The 24,477-nt window shown below is 46.4% G+C and overlaps 1 protein-coding gene across 1 annotated transcript in view; it reads right to left on the bottom strand.

The window, feature by feature from the left end:
- The window catches only part of ATP6V0D1 (ATPase H+ transporting V0 subunit d1), a 32,626-nt gene that overhangs the window by 2,336 nt on the left and 5,813 nt on the right, over positions 1 to 24,477 (bottom strand). Inside the window, exons 2-7 of the mRNA XM_057376407.1 lie at positions 20,061 to 20,232; positions 7,551 to 7,729; positions 4,526 to 4,605; positions 1,673 to 1,750; positions 912 to 1,088; positions 111 to 188 (exon numbers count right to left, since the gene is read on the bottom strand). Of these exons, the coding sequence (XP_057232390.1) occupies positions 111 to 188; positions 912 to 1,088; positions 1,673 to 1,750; positions 4,526 to 4,605; positions 7,551 to 7,729; positions 20,061 to 20,232 (764 nt within the window). The remainder of the gene's footprint in view (positions 1 to 110; positions 189 to 911; positions 1,089 to 1,672; positions 1,751 to 4,525; positions 4,606 to 7,550; positions 7,730 to 20,060; positions 20,233 to 24,477) is intronic.

Below are 24,477 nucleotides of genomic sequence, written 5' to 3'. Positions count from 1 at the left end.
CCCCAAACCTTGTTCATTCACAGTACTGCTGACAGGACAGCAGACCAGCTTCCTGCCACCTGGASCTTTGCAAATGGCACATGTCAAGAAGCACCTTGGAGTTCACTCACCTCATGCTCAAAGAACCGATCTTCAAGAGTTTTGTCTCCAGGGTTGCTGCCAGCCCCTTCAAATAGCAGCTTGTACTCCTGCAGGAAAGCATTACATGAGGACATACCCCATACCCAAGTTTAGCAGCACTGGGGGGCCCCCTGTGTCAGACAGATACTCCAGCCACCCTGTCAAGTCAGAGGACAGAGAAGCTGAGAGCCCTGTCCCTTCTCTGAAACGTGCAGTTCTCAAAGGCATATTGTTGTTTTSAGCCTACAGGGAAAGGAGCATCAGGTAAAGATCCCTCCATGTACAGACTGGAGTGTTTGGCCCAGATCCCTGTGCCCACACACACTGGCTGCTCACTGAGCTCTCCAACTCCAAACAGGTCCTCAGCCATGAACAAAGGGCTTAAACACAGACAAATCCAAGTGTGTCCTCCCAAGTCAACCCCTTCAACTGAACCAGAGCTCAGGGCTGGAAATGGGGCAATATACCACTTCTCACTGAAGACACATTTCCACTCCCAAATCAGGCAAGGAGAGCCTGTCATTGCTGCCACATCAACACCTCAAGGGTTTGGTGGTAAGGGCAGTCCCCACATGTTGGGACAGGCAACATTGTCTTCCAAACACCAATGGAATGACAGCCATGACTAACAGGCCAATGATATCTCTGGCAAGCCAGGTCCTGGCCAAGCAGAGCACAGCCACCTCTCTCCCCAAGCTGTCAAGCTACAAGTTTCCTCAGATCCCCAAAAAGCTCTGATCCAGAGCAGGTCGTTGTACCATTCCCCACAGCCCTTACCCCACAGCACTCACAGGGTAGTAGTCAGCAACATTTTTCACTTGTTCGTAGTCATCTGCCCTGGCCAGCTGAGCCAGGCCCTCAGGGTAGAGCTTGCCGCAGTGTGGGAACAGCTTGGCTCGGTCCTCCTTGGACAGCTCAGTACCAAATGAGTTGATGGTGATAATGAAGGCCCTCCGGTCAGCTTCAAACTGYGGGAAAAGAGTGGTTCACCCTAGGATGCAGCATCTTTACCAGATGGCTGGCAGATATCAATGCTGCCCTGAACAAAGCCACATCAGAGGGCATCATGAGGATGCTGCCAGCATGTGCACAGCTCTCCAGTGCTCAGTCAAAGCAGACTATAAGTGTAGGCTCCYAGTACGCCCAGTAGCTGATACCTGGGGAACAGCCAGGTGAGGAAATCACCATCCCAGGCACAAGCCAAATCCTGCCCAAGTCAAGGAGTATCCCTCACCCACTGTTCCTGAGCCTGTACAGCAAACCTTGGCAACGAGACTAGCTGTGACCCAAACAGCTCTGGTAACTCTCCTGCTTGCTATCCACCTGAGAGGATGAAGATGTTGCCACAGAGACAACAATTGTGTCAGTATTCAGGGAGCCAAAGTCATATACAGGCAGTGTTCCCCAGGTCTCCCAGTGAGTAAGTTGAGTGAGAGTAGGGATGTTGAAGAGTATCTGGAGAATGTTTAACACTGGCAAACAAGCTGAACCTAAGCAGGGAGTGATGACCATCACTGTAATACCATCCAGCTCCAGGAGTTTCCAGACATACCTCCAGGATTGGGCACATGGCATCTGCTGTGGTACCTCCCAGTGTCTTGCAGAACTTGTAGAAGGACTCCAGGTAAGCCTGGAAGAGAGAGGGCAAATAAACATTCTTCTACACAGCTTTATCTCTTTCCCCTTGAGCAGAGGACAGACAGCAAGCAGGGAGGCTCCCAGACACTCTAAAACACAGCATAGGCACTCTGGCCCCATGTGAACTTGCCCACACAAGGACAGTGCTTCCCGAGGAGCCAAAGACTTGAAGGGTTGTGGCTGGGTTTGTTCAAGTGATGCATGAGCTTACTGTGGGCAAGATCCCCAGGCAGCAAAGTTAAAGCCTATTTTTCTGCTTTGAGTCATCTAACTCATTTACTGAAGTCTCACATGGTTTCCTGACCCTGCTCTGGCCTTCATAAACATGCCAAGCCACACAACCATAGCTGCAAGACCTACACTCARAAAGTAGCGCTGTGTAAGCAGAGTCAAGAGATGAGACAGGACATCTGTGAAAGAAACCAGGCATTCTCTCTGATTCTCTTTTCACACTGCGGCCACTTGGTCTCTATCCCAGCTGGAGCACTGCAGAAAACATAAGGCCAGGCACAGCTACACTGCCTCCAGGAAATGCAATCCTTTGTAGAGATGTTCCGTAATTCATCTGGAAGATGACTGTGTCTCCTAGGGGAAGCCTAAGAAGGTTGTGGATGGCTACAAGTATCATTCAGCAAAAATGTTCTCAGAATGATCATGTGATAAAACACCTCCCTGGGCAGAGAGCTGCAACCAGATTCACTTCAAAGCGATGGAATAAAAGGATGCTGAGACCACAAATCTCTTTGTCACAATAACTCTAGGACTGAAGATGGACCAAGTTGGACACACTCAGCCTCTACACTAGGAAAGCACCTGGATTACGGTGTTCTGTAAATATTTGCAACATGAACTCCCACAAAGGCTTGTTAGCAATGAAGGTTCTCAAATAGAAATGCRGTTAAGATAAGGAACAGAGATTAGAAATGGTCAGTGTTTAGTGTAGAGTGCAGTCAGCAGCTAAGCCCTGCAATGGAAGTGTGTTGGCATTGTTACCTTCAGTGCTGGCATTGTTACCTTCATTGCTAACAAGCTTTTTTAATAGCTTTCCTCCTATAAATCTTGCTCAAACTTTCTGCCAACACACTCACAGATTCCTTAAAAAAACCTCCAGATGTCTGGGAGATTGCACTTCCCATGCCAACYCCACCCAGATACAGGCATTTGTCCTGGGCCTGTTGTGTTTTTCAGAGCAGCTCTCTGCAGATTTCAGACCTGATTTTATTTCCCTCATTTGCATTGTATTACACATTTTCCAGTCCTTGGGGAGAGAGGTGGCTTCAAGCAGAGTCTGCAAGCAGCAGTCACCTTTTCCACCCCGTCATCCCTGTGATTAGTTACGGACAGAGCCCCTATATTCCCCAGGGGCTGCTCTTTAGCAAGAACCAGTGCCAGCACACGCTGAGGCATTACAGGCACTTACATTTTCACTTGTGGCTAGGAAGAACGAACTACAAAGCAGTTACCATGCCTCAAAAAGGATATGGGAAACAACATGGCAGCTGGGATCCAAGGGGATGCCTCCCACCTCCCTCCCAACCAGTTTTCCCTGTGCCCACTCTGCTCCCTGCCTTCCCCCTCCTGCCTCACGTCAACATCAAGGCCTGTGCCCTGCAAGGTTCTGGTGTTTATGCACACAGGTGTCCCCTCTCCGTTACAGCAAAGAGCAGTACACGCCAGAGGCCACAGGCAGCTGGGCATGACTGCYGACACACTGCTCCTTCTCCCTCCCTTTGCCTTCTTCCCTTCACGGCTGACCTGCTCTCTGCCTCTCCAAACAGGYCACAGCTTCCTTGGGAAGAAGAGGTCACACTGACTGCAGGCTGGCCGTGACCAGCCAAAACAAGATTGACAGATACAATCTACATCCCACCCTTGATCCAGAGAGTTGAGATGGAGCGATAGCCACAGCCTGCACATAAACACACACTTTGACACTGCCAGCTAAAACCAGATGGGGCCTGCAAAGGACATGACAGACCAGGACAAGGAGATCCTTAGCCCCTCCACATCCCTCTGCCAATACTCTCCCCAGTTTGCACCTTTTACACTGCTCTACCARGAACATCTAATCCCAACCACAGCCATGAAAGGCTTGAGCAGACTCTTGGAAGGTCTTTGGAAAGGGCTCAAGACAGGGAGCCAAGCCCATGGGAATCCTTCAAACAAGTTTAAGATTTAGTAACTTTGAATGTGGTTAACTATATCTCTGAATGAGGGTGGTGAGGGAGCWGACTGCCTGCTTGCCTGGGGCATGACGAAATTCTAAGACACGACCTCTGCAAAATCTCATGCACAGACTCTTGACAGTTCCCAGAAAATCCTCCTCTCTGCCTAGCTCTGGTGCCCTGATTTGTCAGAGCTGTATGATTGGATGTCAAGCCTCTCCTGGAGCACCATCTTTATGTTCCAATGGATATAACCAGTTTTTGGCATATTAAACACCCCACCAGGAATAAACAGGGAAGTTAACATCTCCTTCCCTTCTCAGAGAGTCTAGAAATAAGAGGCAACAGGCAGAAACTGATGCACAGGAAGTTTCACCTGATTATGAGGAAGAACTTTTTTACTGTGCAGGTGACCATGCACTGGAACTGTTTGCTCAGAGAGGGTGTGGAGCCTCCCTCACTGGAGATAATCCAGAACCATCTGGACACAATACTGTGCCRTGTGCTCTGGAATAACCCTGCTTAAGCAGGAAGGYTGGACCAGAGRACCCACTGTGGTCCTTTCCAACCTAACCTATTCTGTGATTCTGTGACTCATTTACCTTATACAGGGTGTTTCGAATTATTTCAATATTCATTTCATCCAGGTCCTGTTCAGATATGCAGTCTTGGAAGAAAGCAGCTGAAACAGAGTCAGAGACAGAGTTAGCATTGCCCTAACCAAACCCATGCTCAGCATTTTCCAGACTCCTCAGCAATACTAGGCAGAACCCTGTGTTGAGCTTGTCCCTCCTAGGCCTGGCCCTTATCTTCAACAGCCAAACTGTCATGACTCAAAACCTCAGGCTCCACCACAGTTCCTTAGGCCATAATAACTTGTGGGGYTCTCATAAGAAAATCTTTCTTCACCCCTCAGTCCCATGGTTTTGTTAATTGCCTATTCCCAGCAGAAATTCTCAGCTCTGGCCCCCAAAATCAGTGATAGAGCACCCTGTATTTAAAAATAAGCAATGTCCAAACTGTTCCCAGATGCAGGCACTTGGAGGTGACAAGGCAGCTTTGAACTGCCTGCTACAGCATGGCAGGAGCACTTAAGCACCTGTGAGACAGCAGCTAGTGAGTCACAAGGAGCTAATGCTTTTCCCTCCTTCTACAATATCTTAGTGAGATTAAGAAGGCATGGTGATGCTACAGCTCCTATAGCCCATGACATTGGTCATGGTTGGAGTCAAGAGTTGTTTCTCCTGGTCAAGTGTATCAATCTCATTTTCCACTTTTTCCAAGGGCTTTTATTTCTCCAGCTGGAAGTCAGCAACAGGAGACAGAATAAATTAGTAGGACTTGGTAGGATGCTCAGCCCTACATACTTTGCCAGAGTACCTCCGGGAGCAAGTGAGAAAAGTTGTTGCCACATAAAGAACACAAATTTCAGAGCAAATACAGGTGCTGCAAGCTGCAGATATAGATCAGTCTTGTACTTTTACAGTGTAATCTAATGCTGCTGCTGTGTTCTTGCTAGCAAACGGGTGGTAAAATAAAACCCATTGACAGGACTTCCTGACTTCAACTCTCACTCAGCAACCAACTTTGCTGAATTTGCTACAAAGAGAAATATGATCTGTCTCAGTTTACACAGTCCAGCTGTGGGTTACAGACACCACAGTCGTGCTGAGAACTGACCAGCAYTCTGCTCTGTGCAACAAACCAGCTGAGATGCAGGCTCACACCTCTGGCCTGCACTGCTTTTACAGCATGAGCTGCCTGGACGGACAGCAGCCACACTGTGGGATTGGAAGGTCTTGAACAGAGGTTAATCCCTGCAGAAGTCTCTTTGCAGCACCAGAGCCCAGTGCCACGTGGCCGGGGAAACGCTGCTCCTGATGGTTGGCAAAAATGCAAACAGAGTGTGCCAGGACTGGTTTTTACTGCAGGACATGCTGGCCAGCCTGGATAGCTAAGCAGCGGCTACTTCAGAGTAGCTGAGGAATGAGTACACAGCTATTTCAGTTCTTGGCCCTCCAATATCCCAAATTAGGCTTACAGCAAGTCTTATTTTGCCCTGTTAACCTATGAAAGCCATTTGGGGTTAGACATTCCCACCAAGCCACGTAGCTACTCAAGTCCTTTTAGGAGATAGAGCTGCTGTTTCTTTACGTGTGGTCACTGGAAAGAGTGCAAGTTAAACAACTGGAGCCTGCATGCCTGCTTGTTTAGGCAACACAGCTACTCCCCATGTTCCCCTGCCGAAGAAAYGCCACACTGGTTGGTACACAGCCCCAAGGGCATGGCCAGGGCAAAGGTCTAGAGAAGCCAGCTCAGSCAGGGCTGAAGCAGGCAAAACCAACTCATGTACAAGTACATGAATGCAAGAGGCATTCAACTGCCAGCCATGTTCTCCAGAACCACCTCACCACTGACACATGGCATTTTCACTCCATGCTCTGCTGGAAGTTTAAAGTCTCTAAGAGATAATAAATCTGAAATACTCTGCTCTRTCTTCTTGCCAAAATGGGAAGGTTCCCACTTGTGAGGAGGATTTTCTTCCCACACATCATCCCTACAGTGGGCTCAACTCAGCTGCATGCAGAGCCTCAGTTYTGCTGCTGCATTGTTGCCCTACCTTGCAACCCAGAACTCAAGGCACATTCTCCCTTCTTTGCTGGGCACAAGTCATTTTTCCATGACAACKACTTCATTTGCCCCATTATTACACGGAGCATTTGCAAAAGCACTTTCAGTTCCAAATCCAACTATTTCTATCAAAGACTGTATGATGACTTAGAGTGTTTTGTTCCTTCTAGCAACCCCAAAAGAATGACTAATCACTGACTCAGGCATATCTCATTACGTTTTTGCCCACAGATGCTAAACTAGCAAGTCACCTGTGACTACCTCCCCTACTACTGCAAAAAGACGTCCATATTTTCTCCAGAATCACTTCCTACACCTTTTATCTTTAAAGAAGGTATCTATCTGACTAGCTGTTCATAAGACACTTGATTTTAGCATTATGTGCCTCCTGAGCAASCCTGTAGCCCTGATACAATACACTTCAATCCAGGATGCTGCTATAGAATGAGTTTTAAAAGGCTTTTYGAGATTTGTTTTCCTGTGGTTGTTTGGGTTTGTTTTTTGTTTATATAAAGGGCTTTCATTTAACTAGTGCTAATTTTAGTAGTCTCAGAACAAGACTGGGCATGTGCAGATTGCTGTAATTATCTATAAAAATTGCATACATGAAATTACCCAATGGTCCAACTAAAAGTGCTGGAAATCAAGTGATTCATTCCAGCAGAAGACCTAATAGCCCTTCACTAAGGAGACTCAGGGCCTGGCTCACACAAACAAGGCTTTCCAGCAGTCTGGCCTACCACTGTGCTGACCTGGACACTGATTGAAGGGTACAGAGAGCTAGCTGGCCCTCCAGAAGAAAAGATGGCATAGAACAGCATAAACCTGAACTCAAGCCCAGCCACCAAAGGCAGTACAGCCACARCTGTGCATTACCCACCACTTTGTCTTCCTGGAGCACAACTTAGGCTTAGTTGGAGCTAGTTAAATTGGAGGAGAAAGGGACATCTGTTCCACCACACACAGCTGAGAGGTATTTTGAATGGCTCCACTCACCCAGGGGAGTGTCCACMAGGATTGCATTGTAGAGCTCCGCAGGTGTCTGAGCAATGTTCACAGCTTCCATCTGCTCAAAACTTCCCAGAGGATGGCACTTGGGCACCAGTTCAGAGATGGAACGCTGGTGCAGAGTCCCAGTGATCAGCAGAATGACATTGTCAATCATGTAGCTGTACCTGGAGGGATGAAAAAGGAAGACTGAAAAGACTGAAACAATACACGTAATATGAAACTCAGCAACAGGCACACATCATCTCCYTGTGAGCATCTCCAGAAAGATGCATGCTTCCCACAAAGTCCTAAGCCCCCTCTTTAGTGTCTGYTTATTATGCCAGCCTAGGAAAGGCAGTCAGGCATAATCCCAGGCTGTGATTTAAGCCACAGCTGAACGACACCATCTGGGAATCTACCATCACCATCGAAGAGCATTAGATTGGAACTGACTTCTGGAGGTCTCTGGCCCCATACCTTGCTCCAAGCATGGAAAGCTCTAGCTGCTCAGGCAAAAAGACCTTTGAATGTTCATAGGAACTCAGCATTATTTGCAAGGATGTGTACCTCACAACCTCCCTGGAGCTCTGCTTCAGCATCTGACCACATTTGCAATGAAAAGGCTTTTCCTAACATTCCCCCATGGACATTTGTCTACTGTCTCTCATCCTAACCCCACACACCTCCAAGAGGAGCCTGACTCCAACTCCTAGTGCCAGCAACACTGTTCCATCTTGCCAAGTGAAAGGAGGAAGGGTCACATTTCTSCAGCTTCACTCCTTTCCAAAAACAACAGGACTGGCAGCTTTGGCACAGCCTTCACTCACACCCTCACAAAACTACACACAASGTTTTTCACACCTCTACACCAAAAGCTACAAATTTCTTTGCATAAGCCCAAGGTGTGATGTCCCAAACCAAGTTCTCCACTTATGTTGCTCAGGATTAGCAGATTCAGTCTTTGGCACTGCAGCAATGGGACATTCAATCTGGAATCACAGCACCTGGCATAAGTTCCACTAACACAAGCCCTTTGTGGCCCTTCTCTCCAGTACATCCATATTTCTCCTGCACTGAGGAGCTCAGAGCTGGGCACAGCACACCAGGTGAGGCCTCCACTAGTGCAGAGCAGAGGAGAAAGAGCACCTCCCARTACTGCCAGTCCAGCTGGCCTGAAGACTGGGAGCAGATGAAAGGCTGGTAGCCTTCTCCAAGTAGAAGGTGCAAGCAAGGAATCAAGRCATCAACATAAATACCAAGTGTCCCCAACAAGAACAGCAGTGTTGCTCTAGGCATCTTCACCACTGGATAAGCCACAAGCCAGCCAAACTGAGAACCTGAAAAACAAGTGARATGAGGGGGATTTTTCTGTCAGCAGCAGTTGCCTTTCCACATATCCCKCAGCAGCAGAGGGAAAAGGCACAGACGCTGAAGAGCAGGGTATGTGACATTTTACATTCCCTTGATCTCACTGCTAGAACTCTAAATAGTTAGATGATGGAAAAGACCTGAAGAAGCACCTWGCAGGAGCTGCCCAAAACAGATGAGATCAGGACTGAACTAGAATGGCAGAAGGAGCTGTGCACATCTGGGGCTGAAGCACTGCYGAGGGTCAAGCTTCCCACAGATACYTGAGTACTGAAGAAAGGGAACTTAAAGCCAGCACCCAGGGACTGGGGTGAGGACAGGGATGGCAAGGCTCGGTTGATGTTTGCCAGACACACAGTAGGATGCTGCTGGCCATTGTATTTCCAAGTTAACAAAGAGGACAGTGCAGACCTGTTTCCCTTTAACCACATCAAAGGCAGGTAAGCAGAGCCAGTTAAGGGCAGATTTTGCTAGTTTTTATTAGATGGGCTTACTGCCTCTCAAATATGCTCAAAGGGCACGTCCATGAACAAAYCAAATCCACACCTTAGTTCCTCAAACAGGTGCTGTTTTTTTCTCTCCACACTGCAAGGCTGAGTAATGCGCCTCCTGGCCCTACAATTTTTGCAGAGCACCCTTCTGTGTTTGCAGCCTACCTTTCCTGGTTCAATCTAGAACCAGGACAACCAGCACAAGTTTCACGTACTAGGAAACCTCCTTTTGCCCTTTAATGTGCAAGGTCATTATCTTCCCTCCTGTTTGTGCAGCTCTCACCATGGAGATGATTGCAATCTCCAGGACAGCAAGAAGGGTCTGTTTATGAGAACTGAGGTAAGACCCTTGCAGTAAGCAGCTGGTTCTTGGTAAATAAAAGCATCTGCATCCTAACACAGATGCTCCCCCATGAGGTGCACCAGAACATGGATACAGAAGATAATTTCCCAGCTCCACCATCTGCGCCCAACATGCAAGTTTCCTTAGTGCAACACAGTAACYGTAATGAAAAGACCACAGGCACTTCTCTCACCAAAGCAAGGCAACTATATAAGATGACACCAAATTTGTTACTTTAATTCAGCTTACAGTGAAGGAATACTTAAGAAAATATGGTCATGTATGCCAGCAAACCTCCTTCCTGTCCCCAGTTTACTACAGATACCACCCTTCACAAGATATTGCAAGGAGCCTGACCAAAGTCAACTGTACAATAAAGGAACTGAGGAAAAATGTCTGGAGCCCTTCTGCTCTCAGGCCTTCATAGCAGCYTACTGGAGTCCCACCAAGCTCATTCATGCCTTCCCAGTCCAGCTCAGCACAAAACCCACAGCCGGGTTTCAGGAGAGCTGCCAAAATCTGACCCACTTCACATGTGGAAGTTCCTGGTTTTGTAGTGATGGTCCAACTAAAGAGAATGCAGCTTGCTTCCAGTGCCAGAGAGCAAAGCATGGCCCTCCTTGTTTAATTTATAGCCCTTAACTCGATTGTTTCCTCATCCTTCAGGGAGGTCTGGGAAATGCATGGTCTGTAGCCCAAATGCCAAGGCCTCTAAGAAGGCATCAACTGTTTTAAAGATTACTTCACCTACTTAAATCTTGCTGTCAAAGGATTCATCCCTGCAGGAAGAGTTAACATGCATGAGRTAGAGGGGAGAATTCTCATTCAAATTTCCATCGTGACAGCATTTCAAACCTCCACAATAACAACAGAGATACAGCAGGACAAAGGTCTTCTTGTGCCTGTCAAGGCCAGGGAGACACCAGCAGCAATACCTAATCCTTCACGATAGTTCCATTTACTTCAAGCAAGCCCAGATCACCCTTATTCACATTCAGTCCCTATTTCATCCCAATAAAACCAGTCACGGTTTAGTCACTCATGACTACAAGCAAGTCTTCTAATGCCAGGGTAGCTAGAAAAGCCTCTTCTCATCTGTGAAAGGGGCAACAGTCATTTTGTTGTGCCAGGTTTCAACAAGAAGCCATTTACCTCCATGCACAGTTACCCCAGGCCTCACTCTTCCTGTCAACCACTGAACTGAACAGAGGWATGGTATACTCCAGAAATTCACATTCAGAGAAATACAATTTTAATCAATACTGAGAACTGTCAGTAACATTTCATAGGAGAGTAAAATTTTTTATTAAAGGACATAAAAGCATCAACAAACAYAGAAATATCCTCAGTGCCATCCACAGCAAGAAAGAGATGATGATTTATAGCTTCCTGAAGTCCAAGACAACTGGAGCCATTATCTTTGCTCCTCCAGCGACTCCCACAGCAGAACAATATGCACTGGGTGACACGCAGATAACAAGAACGAAGACAGGCTAGGATATGCCTAGAGAAGCAAAAAGCAGGGAGCTGGTGAGGGAAGCCTTCCTGCCAGCAGCAGCAGGCCAGAGTTCATTCTCATGATTGGTTTTGAGAGGTATGGTCTCAGGCAGACAGGGGAGAGACCCCTCACAGAGAAGAGGGAAGAGCCAGCCCCCAGAAGCTAAATCTTTACATAGYCACCCATAGCTATGGCTAGCTGTGAGGCAGAATCAAGCAGTAGAGCACACATGCAAAAGCCATGCACAGGTACTTTTACAGTGTATGTCTCCTCCCTTTGGCATTACTTCAGTAGAGCCACAGATAAATGAGATATGCAAGAAAGACTGCAGCGGCCCACTGAATATTTGAAAAGGCTATTTTAGCAGGGGAGCACATGAAATGCATGAACACACATCACATGGAGCATTTACAACTTGGCCTCAAGGTATTCAGGCACAGCCCTGACCCCAAAACAGTTACAGCTTCTCCCTCCCCCACTTAGTAATCTAATCTAATCATAAAGAGTCATTGTCCTACAGCAGATAGGTTGTTTTTTTATTGCTTTCTGTTCCAGGATACTAAAGAAACCGTTAACAACACTGCAAGTGGTCACAAAGCATGACTAATGAYGGAATATTGCATGACCTGAGATTCTCAGGGATCCTCCAAAAGTAGAGCCAAAACTGCAGCTTAACAGCTGCTCTGCGAGGGATCATGAGGACAGCCCTTCCATGTCACAGCCAACAGACAGCAGTGGGCCAATGCAGAGGTGCATAGCAGTTTTGTCAGGATGGGTTAAGGTATTGCCTTGCTCAGGCAACTTTAATGCTTTCCAAAACCAGTGCTAGACATTAACTCAGAGTACAATGAGCAAGGCCAAGTCCCTGTGTGACTGCATTGGGCAGTTACTCAGATTACTATAGAAGCATGTATTTATTTTGGGATGAAAAAGGGAAGTCTCTAGTGGGATTAGAGCAGTGCTCTGAACTCTGCATCAATYCTAGAGACAGCTTTAAAAGATAATGAAGTTGTTTTGACTATACTCACATTAGCATCTAYTGCTTCCTTCTTGCAGCTCACCCAGTTCACATCCTCAGGGGGTGTTGGGAGAAGTAACTTAGGGAAAAAGTTTCAGGCTGGTTGTACCACTCCTTCCTTGGGTTTGTGCATAAATACACAGATCCATCTATATCCCACTGTATACTGTGCTGGCACACAGAGCCACTTGTCACACCTCTCTCAAGCTCCAAATGTTAAGSAGCCACCGGGGAAAGCAACACACAGACTTCAAAGCCCAAAAGAGCAGTGGCTGACACTAAGAATAGTGCCCACAGCTGAGATGTTTGTATCTGCGGGGTCGGCTTAAGATCATTAGTAAATAACTGCACAGCTGTCCTGAACTGSAAGGGAGAGGACTGTTGCACATCAGGAATATCTCAGCGCCTCACTAAGATTTGTTTGAGTAATAGACAATGGATGTGAACAGAGTCAAATCCTTTAATCAGTTTTTCAGCTCMTATTAAAACATGTCAGACCAGCAGCAGTTCTACCTCTCATCTGCAGCTAAAGCACAAACAATCCAGGGAACAGCAAGAGCAAATGCAGCATGTGATGATCTCTGCTTAAAGTRTCCTTGCTGGTCTCCTATCTTTGCACAGTGTCTTTCCTAGAGTCACACCAATACAAACCACACCTAAGTGCTACGTTCATGAACCTGCCAAAGAGAAAGCTGAGAATTTCATGGTTGCCACCACAAACCAAGGGCATTCAGCCAGTAAGTGGGTGCTCTGCTAAACTTAGATCAACGAGCCCATTTGAGAGCAAAGAGTTATAACTTCATAGTACTACAGAGGCTGTGGCAGCTTTTCAAAACCAAGTATCCAGGAATGTTCTCAGCATCAATCTATATTTAGCTGTATCTCCACATGATTTTTACCATCTTCTAGTCTAGGTCTCTTGGGATACTGACCTCAGTTTTCCACTGGTATCATSTGTTAACTCGCAAGCAGTGATACAATGTTAGCTGCATTAAAGACWAACCAGAAAAAAAGCTACAAGAAGTACTTTACATTTTAAGGCTTTATKAATTTGATTCAGTGATCCTGATCTGTAAGAACCTCTTGAAACRCCAGGGAATGTTTTGAACATCTTGCAGCCTGGTGCAAGAATCTCTAGTTGCCTAAACTTCGTGCCTCAAATATTGAGAAACATGAGGCTGATATGCAAAGCKGAGTCCTGACACTCTGCTGCCATGCTGAGCAGACTTGAGCACTAATTACATTTTAAGTATTGACCAAAAACATGTAGTCATGCTGCTTTCATTAGAGACCAGCTGCAAAAGACAAATTTGCATTAACGTTTTCTTACCTTACATGTAAAGCAAAACCCCCAAATGTTTCAAGGATATAAAAGGAGAAGCTGCACTGTTCACATTATCCCCCAAACTGTCTCTAGTAGCTGAGAAACCTGAATGAGTGTAGAGGCCTAAAAGTCTCTACCTGCTTCTCAGTGAATGTGTGGTCTGGACTCAGCCAATGTGCAGAACATTTCTGTGCATACAGAGCTGCTGCCAGCAGAACAAAGAAAATTCATCATCCCACTTGACATAAGGTAAATCATATAAGCAGACAAAGATTTAGCTCAGCCTCTAAATATTGTAGTACTCAGGCAAAGCTCTACACAAGTATTTGCTAAACTTCAAACTAGCTTACACAATGTACCTGGGAGAAGGGACTAGGACCCAAGATGCTCCCAGGAGCAGTGCCTTCGGCCTCCAGGCCTTCTCTATGCTGATCTTGCCAGCCTAGAGCATTARGTGAGGCAAATAAATGGAAAAGTAAAAGGAAAGCAAAAGCTGATAAGGTTGAGCACCAGGAACCTTGGGAAATGSTTCAATCAAGGAGCGAAGCATGCTACATGGGAACAGAAATGTTCATGAGTGTTCACCCAGATGAAGGCACTGCTGCACATAGGTTTTCTTCTGCAAAAGCTGCAGTCACACAAATCGATTTGAGGAGGATTGATAACCACCTAATACACACACTCCCTTCCCTTCTTGTTTTATGCCTCTAACAGACATCCTGTTCAGCCAGCCAAGGGAAAGACTGCAAGGAGCATGGGAGAAGTACAAAGACTGTTCCTTCAAACTACASAATCACCAGAGAAATTCAGCTTTAAACAAAAGCCCAAGAAGATAGAGAAGTCCACACACTGCTCATGGATGACATCACATGGGCTTAGATAACAGGGATGTTATCCAGGGGCAACGAATTCTCACCTAATCACAGAGTTTGCATGCTAGAGCCCCTTCGAAGGGCTGCAGAGTTTCACCAGATTTCATTATCTGAGTGACAGAAAGGCTGACATCTAGAGCTCATCACYTGCTTTTTGCGGCATCTTTACTGCCATCAGTAACATTTTGTTAGCTTTTCTGATCATTACCACAGCTCACTGTTTGCCAGGCACTGCGTTAACTAACACCTTCCAAGTAAAGAACACTCACTGCTGGTCAGTAGAACAGTTATGCTGTTCCCGTTCAAATCCACTGGTCAAATGAAGTGTTTTTCAGGCACCAGAGGTMTGGGGGAAAAAAGCATCCCCTCAACATAATATACAGTGAAACACACCTTTCAAAGATTGCCTTTCTAATGAGGGCGCTCCAGTCACACCACAACTCCCACAGTCACCACAATGCAACCCAGTCCTTCATCAGAAATAATGGTTCTGGGAAACCAGTATGAGATCAGCATCCWTTGGGAATGCAGGTGAGCAGATGCAGCTCTGATGCCACCATCCAGAGGACAAAAGGCTCTGATMATTTCCAAACCATTAGCTACATGCCCTCTTGTTTTGAACATTGCGTAATCCCTCCAAGAACTTGGTTTATCAGTTCAACTTTGCACTCCCTGCAAACAGGGAAGCTGTTTGTCAGAAACCTGTGCTGCTTTGCCAAAACAACCTCTGTCAGAAAAGGCTCTTAAACATTTTATTGCAGGAGCCCCAACCACTACGGTAATTTCTGCTTCCTAACCCCACTGCCACCAAGGAACCTGACTGAAATAGTATAGTGTAATTGTAACCACAGCAGCATAGGAAAGATCCTTCAGATTATTGTACTTGCCCCAACGAACAACACCTAATATAAAGCATTTGGAGGATTTTTTCCTTCTGCAGGAAAGGATTTCAAAAGGATGCAGTCATATTTTGTRACCTCCACAGTTATGCCAGGATGCACACTCCAGTACATTTAGAATGAAGACAGGCAACTTCCTACTCCAGAGAAAAGGATTACTGCTCTTCAGCTCAAGTAGCAATTGAAACAATTTGGCTCCAGAAAAACCACTGCTGCAAAATTAAAATTGAACTCAAAGTTGTGCAGCAGAAACTAGATCTATCCAGTGCAGGGGAGAAGCAGAGCAGGACTGGGTCAGGGAGAAGGTAACAGTGTGAAGTGTCAGCTAAGAAAAGGCATGTGCAAGGGGAAAAGGTACATGCAGCCTCATCAAAAACACATCTTGTGACCACAAAAACATACTGAAAGCCAAGTTCCCAGCTGCATCCTCAGGGCAAAAAAAGAACCTGGTTCCCAGCCCTTGCAGGCTGGTAAGATAAAGATAAAAGATGACCTAGTCTGTCCTCTGATGACAGGCTTGATTGCAGATTTGGAAGATTTGTTTAGACCCAGCTTGCCCCCAGCCCTCACTCCCACAGCAGACTTAGTGTCCACAGTTACCAGCAGCTCCCCCATGAAGACAAYACCAAACCTTACTCTGCCCATTAGYTTGCTGTGAGGGTTCAAGGGGCCCAACAGCTGCCAGACCCCTGACACCAGGYTGCTGCAAGACAGCAGACCAGTCTGCTGCCAGACTTTCCAGAGCAGGGAAGAGATTGTGCTTAAGCAAGGGGGAGGGAAAAAAAAAAAACCAAACCCCAAATAAAAAACCACCACACAACAAAAAACAAACCAGCCAACCCAAAAMCCCTTTTCCCTTCCACTGGAAAAATACTAAAGCTGACAATCTGATCAGGCTACAGCAGGCTACAGTCAGGATTCTTTATCRTAATGTTGCTCCTACCTAACCCATATACAAGAACACTGGAARGAAGGAGAGACAGGCCATGGCACCGTGTCAGCCGAACACAAAGAACAAAGCCTGTACAGAAAGGCAGGGCAGCACATCACKGAGCAGAACCTAAAACCCACTTCCATCCCACAAGTCAATATGTGCTTGTTGAATTCAGGAAGTGGCTTTTGCTGTTTCAAGAACACTTAATACCTGTTTGTTGCTRCCCTACAGAACATCACTGCATTCCCTCAGCCAAACAGTCCATTGTTTGTGTTGGAGCAGAGATGTTAACAGACAATTTGTGCCTATCACTCAGAACCTACTATGGTTGACTGAAAGACAGGGGAAGCACCAGCAAACTTCCAGCAAGGAGCTGCGTGGCAAGATGCAGAGCTAGCAGGTGTGTTATGGAGACTGCAGCAGCCTCAGCAAGTTGAGCTTCCAGCTTGCAGTGGCAGCGGCTGCCAGCTACAGCCACCACTTGAAAAAACAAATTGAGGAAGTTGGCTGATTTCCCTTATTTTGGTACTAAGAACGCAACACTTGCCACAGAAGAGTTCCTGGAGTGAACCAGAGCCAGGAAAGAGTCAGTGTGGTGCCAAGAGAGGAGCACAACAGGACAAAAAAAAAGTCAGTGTCAGCAAGTGAYTTGGGGAACAAAGATTTTGCTTTGGGGCTGCTGCCTAGCTGTGTTCCAGGGTCAGTTTTGTTCATACGCTTTTAAACACTGTCCTTTCCCCGATGCTCATGATAGAGGTTAACTCCTGCCCAGCTCCCCAGGAGCCCATCCTCCCCTCGCGCTCGCTGTGCACCTGGGGACAGGCAGAACGGGGCTGGAGTGCCACCTTCCGGCAAGCCACCGACAGCACGGGCTCCTCTCCTTTGAGCCGGGCATGGAACACACACCACCCTGGAGCCAGGCCCGGAACACACACCGTCTGCTCCAGGGCCCTTGCACGGCCCCTGTTGCCGCTTCTCCTTTCCCTGACCTCACCTACTGCAGAAGCTGCTTCAAAGAGGCAAGTGAAATGACATCGCATAATTCCACATGGGACAAAGAGCACGGCTCCTGTCAGGTTGGGGCTGGAGCCACAGGAAAGAAGGTCTACAGCTGCTCCCACGATCAGACAGTTCCCCAGAACTCAGCAATGTGTCCTGAGTCAGATCTGAGCATCCTCAAAAAACAAGCACAACAGTCACCTGATGATCAACTAAAAACCATCCCAAAGGGCCAGCAGGACATTGAGAAAGGAGAAAGCCAGACTTTTTAAAATGCTTGACCCACCTCCTAGTATCAGTCATGCGCATCCTGGCCACTCTTTAAGAGTGTTAATGCTCTTATGTACTCATCTTACATGAGGTTATCCAGGAGTCCTAAGAAGGCTAAAAAGGTAAGTACATACAAAAACATCCAGCAGCAGTGAGTTTCAAAGCTCAACTGGACATGCTCCAAAACACTTCCTTCCATTTTGAGCCAGACACACCTCCTACAATCCCACTCAATCTTAAAAATCTCTGTTTACAACTCAAAAGCAGTCTCAGTGAACTAAAACCTTTCTTCTGCAGAAGCCAGACCTGCTCAAACTTTCCACATCTTTCTACTATTTTTTATTTCACTTCAGCCTGCCTGCTATTAGCACACAACATCCAGTTGAATACAATTTCTTCTTTTGACCACCTGGTGCTTCAATTGCCCTGARCTGTCTACCAGGAGCAGCCTTTACCATTTCCTGCTCAAGTTTCATTAACTACCCTAAAAGAATGGAATGGGAAACAATTGTGTTCAAAAGGCAAAGATAAATCACCCTCTATCTGCGTGTGCACTCAGAGTGAAAAATCAAGTGGCACAGGCTTGTTCCAGTGCCCCTAGGCAGGCAAGATGACACAGTAGCTCTGTGCGCACAGGCACAAAATTTCCAGTGCTGCCAACATCGTTTGGCTGAACATTTCTGTGGTGCTGCCTCCACACAAGCCTGAGCTAGATGAAAGCCACTGGCACAAGGATGTGCTACCAGCTCCAAAGAGAGCTGTTCTCCACTCCAACTATTTTGGACACACATGGGAAGCTTCACACTGTCATCAGACAAAATCTCTGAAATTTCTGTCCCCTGCCCCAAACCAAGACCTACTACAACTCAAGGGAGTGTATCAGGGAACACAGTCTGAAAAGCAGCCCAAGAAGTCACATTTAGTTCACTCTCTTTTCTACTAGCCCTGTCACCAAATATTAGGTTTATCAAGAGAAGATCCTAAGATCCAATGGGCAAAAGCAGCACCCTCTCCAAACTCCTTGTGGCTCACTGCATCTTCTGTTTTAACGTGTCTGTAATGTCATTGCAAGTTATTAGAGATTCTAATACCCTGATAGTGACTCTCACTTTGGACCAGTCAAAGCTAGTAACATCTCTATTTCAACAATACCCCACTAGTGTGATGAGTGCAGACCCAGAGGAGACCCCTCCATCAGTGGTGTGGCAGAACCACGACAAAACCCCACTGAACACTTGGATTCTAAGCACAAAAGACTCTGGAAGAGAGTGCAGACATTCCACATGGGAAAAGGGCCTTTTCCTGCTTCACCTTGTGCCTTCCTCTAGGCAGTGCTGCAGACAGCAGCATTAAACAAATCTTGTGGGCAAAAAGGAAGAAAGAGATAAGAGARAGAAGACAACTTGAGGAAGGAACATTCTGTGCTGAACAGAAGCAATATATTCAAGAAGAGATTATGCAGTAGCAAGAGATAGAGGTATCTGCACAGAATCATGTTTTGCTGCAGAGAACTCATCAAAATCAGAATGACATCTCCTTGGTAGTTAGAGGAGGCCATTGGTCATGCAGTATGCAAGCCAAACTAGAGCTTACAGGAATACAGATTAAGGAAAGGAAAATAAGTAAATTTTACTTCCATGGCAGAGACAAGCAAGCTAGCACAATTGGAATCCCTCTGCCACTAGCAATTTAATTCTATTACAAAAAAAAAAAAAAAGAACAGCACACTGGGAAGCAGAGGGTTGTGCAAAACCTCTGGGAGAAGATACCTCAAGAACCCTGGGCTATTTCAAGCTTTTCACATCAGCTGAACCTGCTGTGGAAGCCCCATGTGTTTCCATGAACTGACAGAGACGTGCTGCAGCCCTGTGTTTTCCTGCTGTGCATTCCAGGCCCTGCCTTCTCCTAGCGCTGTTATTTGCTGGATCCCACTGAGCTGTCCAATAAAAATAAACCAGTCAAAGATCAATCCCAAAAGGGAAAGATTTTTCAATTTTTGGCCAGCTCAGCTCCCTGAACTAGTCTGTGATGGGGCCAGAGGAAGGCCTGCAGCCCCTAGGGTGGGAACAGGAGAATCACATCAGCTCTGATGAAGGCTGATCAACCTCAGTGGCTCAGAACYAGCAGGCAACTGCTGTAATGCACATGCACAGCATGCCTAGACTTTGCAGCAGGACCCGAGTTTTAAAAACTCAGGAACATTTTACATAAGAGACAAAGATAAATGGCACCTTTGAGGGAATGAATTAATACTGCAATGGAAGGCAGCCAAGCAGCTGTACCAATGGACCACATGCATCTTGGGAGCAGAAGCCTTTAACAACCCAGTGATACAATGCTACTGGTTTTGAGACCTCCAGATACAACCAACCAGTTTCATTCAAGAAGATGCATAAAACACAGCAGGCACAGGGCTGAGAGTAGAAAACTGATCTGAGAGCTYCCAAGTGTGGAAAAACACCAGTGTTTCAAATGCTGTTCATGATCAGCTGGTACTCACGTGATAAAGTCCAGAAAACTTGCCAGGGGCTCATACGCATGGTTCCTCATGTGACGGAACTCCACAACCATCTTCTCCTTCAGCTTGTCATCAATGACAGACACAGTGAGCGGGGAGGCTTCATTGGCCAGGAAGTTCCCATAGTCTGTGCTCTGGAGGTGCAGTTTCAAGTCTGAAAAACAAAGAATAATTCTACTCCAGAGGGTTTTGAGATAGGTTTGGGGTTTATTTCAGCATAGCCAAGAAAGCTGCTGCTTAGCAGTTCTCTAGGCAYTCTGTTCTCTGAAAGATCACCTAGATAAAACCCATGTGTTTTAAGTCATACATTTTTATTTGTGCTCAGTTTTATCATGGACAACCCAAATGCAGAAAAAGCTACACCATATCAGCCTTTCCTCATCTTAAAGACAAATCTGTGACACCATCTGTGCAAATAAGCACACATTGGTGCCAGCTGTTCACTGTGCTAGGTCAAGGTGGAAGGTTACAGATTTTCTAGGAGGTATTTGCTAAAAATCTAGGGGGAGAAAAAAGYCAAATAATTTAAGCATTCCATCTAGCCAAAAGGGCTCTGGCTGCAGACTTCTCTGAAGAAATCACAACCAAGAACCTAACTGCGTGCACAGCAAGTCTCCCAGATATGAGTGATGTGGAGGATCTGTAAAGCTTTCAAGACCAAAACGACAGAGAAAGAGCAACATAGAAATTACCCCCTTGGTCTTACATTATCAAAGCAGCCCAGCTGATTGCGCTGGTCTCACAGGGTAGGCAATTCCTGCCCAGGACAGAAGAACATGCTCAGAAGTCTTCCCCTTCTCCAGTTTCAAGCAGAGGAAACCTTTGTTTCCTCTGTTACCCCTGGTGCAGGTCAGATGCCCGAATAAGCTGCAGTCCTGGCCAACCAGCAACCACAACATGCTGAGCTCTGTCAAGATAAAAGTCCTGTTTGAGCCAAAAGCATTTAAGAGTTTCTATGGAAAAATTGAATCCAGAACTAAGGAACGTCATATAATCCTACAACTCAAAGCTCCACTAAGTTGCACTGGTACACAATGTTCATCTCCCTTCAGCTTCACCTCAGAGGGCCAGTTAGGCAAGCATCCTCCCAGGGATTCAAGACCTTTTTGGGGTAAGGAGAGGAGCTGGAAGAACTCTTCCAGTTGAGTCAAACCAGATGTGAACACACCATCCAGAGAAAACAAAAAAAAAACATTTCTCCCTGTTTTTTTCTGAAGCAGCAGCACTCAGACTGCCTTTCCTTTCTGCTGAGCCATATAAGTTCTCAGCATTATGGCATAAGCATCCACAGCACCGAGGTCAGAGCAAGGACTCAGCCTGGTTCCACGAGTTTGATCTTTTGACATTACACACAGCCACAGGCATGAGCTGGAGAGCTCCTCCTCAGGCTCCAACCTGAGCTTGTGCAGCACAATACTGTTCTCAGCTCGAGGGATGCAGGGGTCAAACARCTTCCAAGCCAACTGACTCTTCTGGGTATTTCCAAGGACGTCTAGCAAAGATGATTTTGACCCAGCACTTTTTAGTTACAAAGATGTTCCAACTGTTGCAGGAGACAGATGGAGTTCATAGGGAAGAAAAATAAAGGCCAGAGACTTAAATACCACTTAGTTTGTCATGTTTCTCTGAGGTTTACACAAGAGTTTTTGAAGCAGTTTTAGAAAAGAGGGAATTCTGYCCCTCTAGTCTGCTCTGGTGAGAGGCCACCTGCAGCACTGATTCCACCTCTGGGGTCTTCAGCCCAGGAAGAACAYCAAATGTTGGGAAACGGTCCAGAAGAGGCCACAAAGATGACTAGAGCGATAGAGCAGCTCTCCTACAAGGAAAGGCTGAGATTGCAATTTTCCAGCCTAGAGAAGAGAAGGCTCTAGAGAGGCCTTACTGCAGCCTTTCMGTACCTGAAGSGASTAYAGGAGAGCTGGAGAGTACTTTTGACAAGGGCATGGAATGACAGGACAAGGGGTAATGGCTTCAAACTAACAGAGACTAAGTTTAGATTGGATATTAGGAAGACATTCCTTGCTGGGAAGGTGGTGAGGCACTGGCAGAGGCTGCTCAAGAACCCATGGATGCCCCAATCCCAGAATTTTTCAAGGCCAGATAGGACAGGGCTTGGAGCAATCTRGTCTAGTGGCAGCTGTCCCTGCCCATGGGAGGGGGTTTGGAGCAACAGTCTTTAAGGCCCTTTCCAACCCAAACCATTCAATGATTCTATGAATCCTGGATGCAGCAAACAGAGTTCCCCATTCAACTACACATATCAAGGTAGCAAAGCAGAGATCTAACCTAGACTTTTATTCCCCAGGGTAATCTGCAGCTTAACAGCTGGGGTTTATTCTACCAGATCATGATCAATTTACATTCACACTTAGAAGGAAGAAAACATTGTCTGGGTAATTCAATCAAGTCCGCAACATGAACCTTACCAGAGTCAAACACCAGATCATGCCAGAACTTGGAATGTSCCTCACCTCCATGCTAGGTTTTGTATTGATAGCAATCACTTCCTAAAGCCCTCAAAAATCCCAGCTCATGGGCAACACCCTGTGTGCAAACACCCTGTGTTCTGTAATTGCTTGATTTCAGATAGCTAAGATAGCTACAGAGGGCACATCTACCTGAACTATGTCTTAATGAGTTTTTGTATCACTTTTTAAAGCTCAAGTGACAAATTTTGGAGTTTGAGTGGAAATTAAGTTCCACTGACAAATCAGGACTTTACTAGTTTGCTTTTAGCAGAAACTGAGAAAACATGAAGCAAAATTGATCAATGAGTATGTTCAATGAATACAAGAGAAAAGATCCTGGTAAGAGTATTACACCCATAAGCTCAGACTGCAAGGGAAGACACAGGGAACTGCAGTAGCTGCATTCATATACCTCCTTACTTGCAGTTTCCTGTAGTTGTGTGGAGCTCTAATGGAAGCTAAGCCTGCCCAAAAAGGCATGTGATGTTGTTTTGCAGCTATCCAGAACCTTGGAGAGGAACAGCATATCCTTTCAGATCTACCTTCAGTAGGGAAGCTGCCAAAGCWTACTTCCTCAAGTCCAACACTATTGGTTTATTTTGGTGTCATCATAACCTGAAACTCCACTTTTGAGGTTGCAAGAAGCTGCTTTGCTATTGTGCCACTTGATGCTACAAACTCAGTTGACACAAAAAGAAGAGTTTGCTGTACTTCCAGGAAGTCAAAGTTGCACTGCATGTAGACCAGAGGCACACAGGCTGCACACTGTGCCTTGTGGGCTCTCCTTCAACAGCACTGAGCAAGCTCCCATGAGCTGCTTGGCCGGAACATTTTGCCCTGCTCCATGAAGGARCTGTTCCCCAACTCCACAGCACAAGAGCCAGCACATTATGTTGCAACTGGAATATGGGCCATGTTTATATAACACTTGGAGTTCATTTCTACAAGGAAGGCCAGCCACAAACTGCAGAACTAAACTTTTCTGAATCTCTTAGCATCCAACCAGGCAAAATGGAACACATTTTCCAAAAACTGGACCGGATTTACGAACCCTGACTCAGTGCATCCCATGGTGTATCAGTGCTTTACACTAGCCTATCCTCCTGCAGCTGCTGGGCCAGTCACCAAACCTCAGCCAAAAGGGTTTGGGAGCTTTTAATAAGACTATTCACATGTCAAGATTCTCAGATGAGAACAAACTAACCCCGTGGTTTCACAAATCTCCTTCCAGAAGAGCTGTCCCAGTAGCATGGTGACTAATAAATGGACCCATTGCTGAGCAAGCCCTAAGCTCTCCAAAAGCTCAGGTTCCTAACACAAGCTCAGACTGAGCCAGAGTCAACCTCTGGCAGCAAGAGCAGCACCTTGGAAGGGGCAGCTGCCAGCTATCCCACACGCTGCATGTTGATAAGACACTGRCTGCAGGGCTTTTGTAGTATCCCTTCCCCTGCTGCTGCTGAAAAAAAGGGAGATCAGCACCTAGAGCCCAGCCTTCCTGAGGAACTCCTCCAGATACTGACCAACAAGAGCACATGGCCTCAACCCAGTGACTGGTTTTGATACATTTGCCTGTTTTGGCATTTTTTCCAAGCGGTTCACACACTTTATATAACAGACTGAGACAGCATTTGGCAAAAGAGAACTTGAATGATCACAATAGTTGTGTTGTCTCTCCTCCCCCACAAAACCAAGGAAATTATGGCCAGGTCACAGCTCCCAGAAAGCTGCCTCATGCAAGAACACAACCGTTTGTAAGAACAAACCTTTTCAGCTGGATAGGGTAGTGCTTGGGATTACCATGACATGTACTTACAGCCACCCTCTATCAACTCTCAGATCAGGCCCCTGGTTTCCAAGMAGCTGCCTGTCTGTACACAAGCCACAAACACAACCAGAGCTTAATTCAACACACTGGTGTGCCAACACCTTCA

The sequence above is a fragment of the Malurus melanocephalus genome, unplaced genomic scaffold (assembly GCF_030028575.1).
Source record: "Malurus melanocephalus ecotype Western Australia unplaced genomic scaffold, MMel_1.1 scaffold_279, whole genome shotgun sequence".
Classification (NCBI taxonomy): domain Eukaryota; kingdom Metazoa; phylum Chordata; class Aves; order Passeriformes; family Maluridae; genus Malurus; species Malurus melanocephalus.
The sequence above is the reverse complement of the archived record's forward strand: the minus strand, read 5'-3'. Positions and strand labels throughout refer to the sequence as shown.